Genomic DNA, 1,025 nt, shown 5'->3' with positions numbered 1-1,025 from the left:
TGTTTGCCGGCAGCTCGACCTGCCAGATGCTTACCCTGGGAGGGGAGAGCTGCCAGCTGGCTCTCTGCCCTCTTCATCCGGGCAAGCGGCAGCCCTGCCTCTGCTTTCCGATGCTGAGGGAACCCACCCGCTGTCCTGACGGCATGTCTGCCTCCCCACAGAAGCTGTTACGAGGGCTGGGGTTTCTCACCTCCTCTAGAAGGTGGCAGCTGTGCTCCAGAGCTCTCGTGCTAAGATAAGGCCACCCAAGACCGCTTTATGCGGTAAAGGTACTTTATGCAGAGGTAACTGAAAAGCCAGGTGCTGTGAGGGACAAGTGGGCCCCAAGCCTACAGCAGGCTTGGAGCAACCTGGTCTGGTGGAAGGTGTCCCTGCTCATGGCAGGGGGGTTGGAACTGGATGGTCTTTAAGGTCCCTTCCAACCCAAACCGTTCTGTGATCCTGTGCTATTCCATCTTGCCCTCGGTTCTCGCAGCTGCAGGGGATGGCTGGAGGCTTGACCGTCCCCTCCCGAGCAGCCCGGGCAGTCGGCTTCCCGGGGCAGCCAGCTGTCTAGCCTACCAGCTCGAGCAGGTGGTGCAAGATCTTCTTCTGGCCGTAGCGCACGTGCAAAGCTTGCTGCTCCCTCCAACTCAGCTTCTCATACGCCTCCTTGTTATCCAGCAAGTCCTGCTCAGCTTTCAGGTCCGACCCGTAGGACTCCAGGGTCAGCAGCACGCTGTCACGAAGGAGCTGCTTGCACGGGCTTTTAAGTCTGGAGAGAGCCTCGTTTGAAAGGGGGGAGTTTCCCTCTTCCTCGCTGTCATCTTCCCAGTCGTCTTGTTCCTTGTACTCCCTGAATTCTCCTTCTGACATGCACAGCACCTGCGAGGACCCAGGCAAAGGGACACGTCAGCACGGCGGGGCACTGCCGACAGGATTAGACCCCCGGGAGCAGACACCTCGCGGGTGGCTGCTTCGGGGAAGGAAGATGACCAGATGGTGCCTGGGGCAGGGCAGCCACCCCCTCCCCCTTCTCACCCAGC

General features: G+C 60.2%; 1 protein-coding gene across 1 annotated transcript in view; it reads right to left on the bottom strand.

Moving 5' to 3' along the window:
• Window positions 1-552: 552 nt before the first annotated feature.
• SETD6 (SET domain containing 6) overlaps window positions 553-1,025 on the bottom strand; it is a gene marked incomplete at its 5' end in the record, with an annotated part of 2,232 nt that continues 1,759 nt past the window's right edge. Inside the window, one exon of the mRNA XM_010147719.1 lies at window positions 553-864. Within this exon, the coding sequence (XP_010146021.1) occupies window positions 553-864 (312 nt within the window). The remainder of the gene's footprint in view (window positions 865-1,025) is intronic.

Source organism: Eurypyga helias, unplaced genomic scaffold (assembly GCF_000690775.1).
Source record: "Eurypyga helias isolate BGI_N326 unplaced genomic scaffold, ASM69077v1 scaffold18502, whole genome shotgun sequence".
Lineage (NCBI taxonomy): Eukaryota > Metazoa > Chordata > Aves > Eurypygiformes > Eurypygidae > Eurypyga > Eurypyga helias.
The sequence above is the reverse complement of the archived record's forward strand: the minus strand, read 5'-3'. Positions and strand labels throughout refer to the sequence as shown.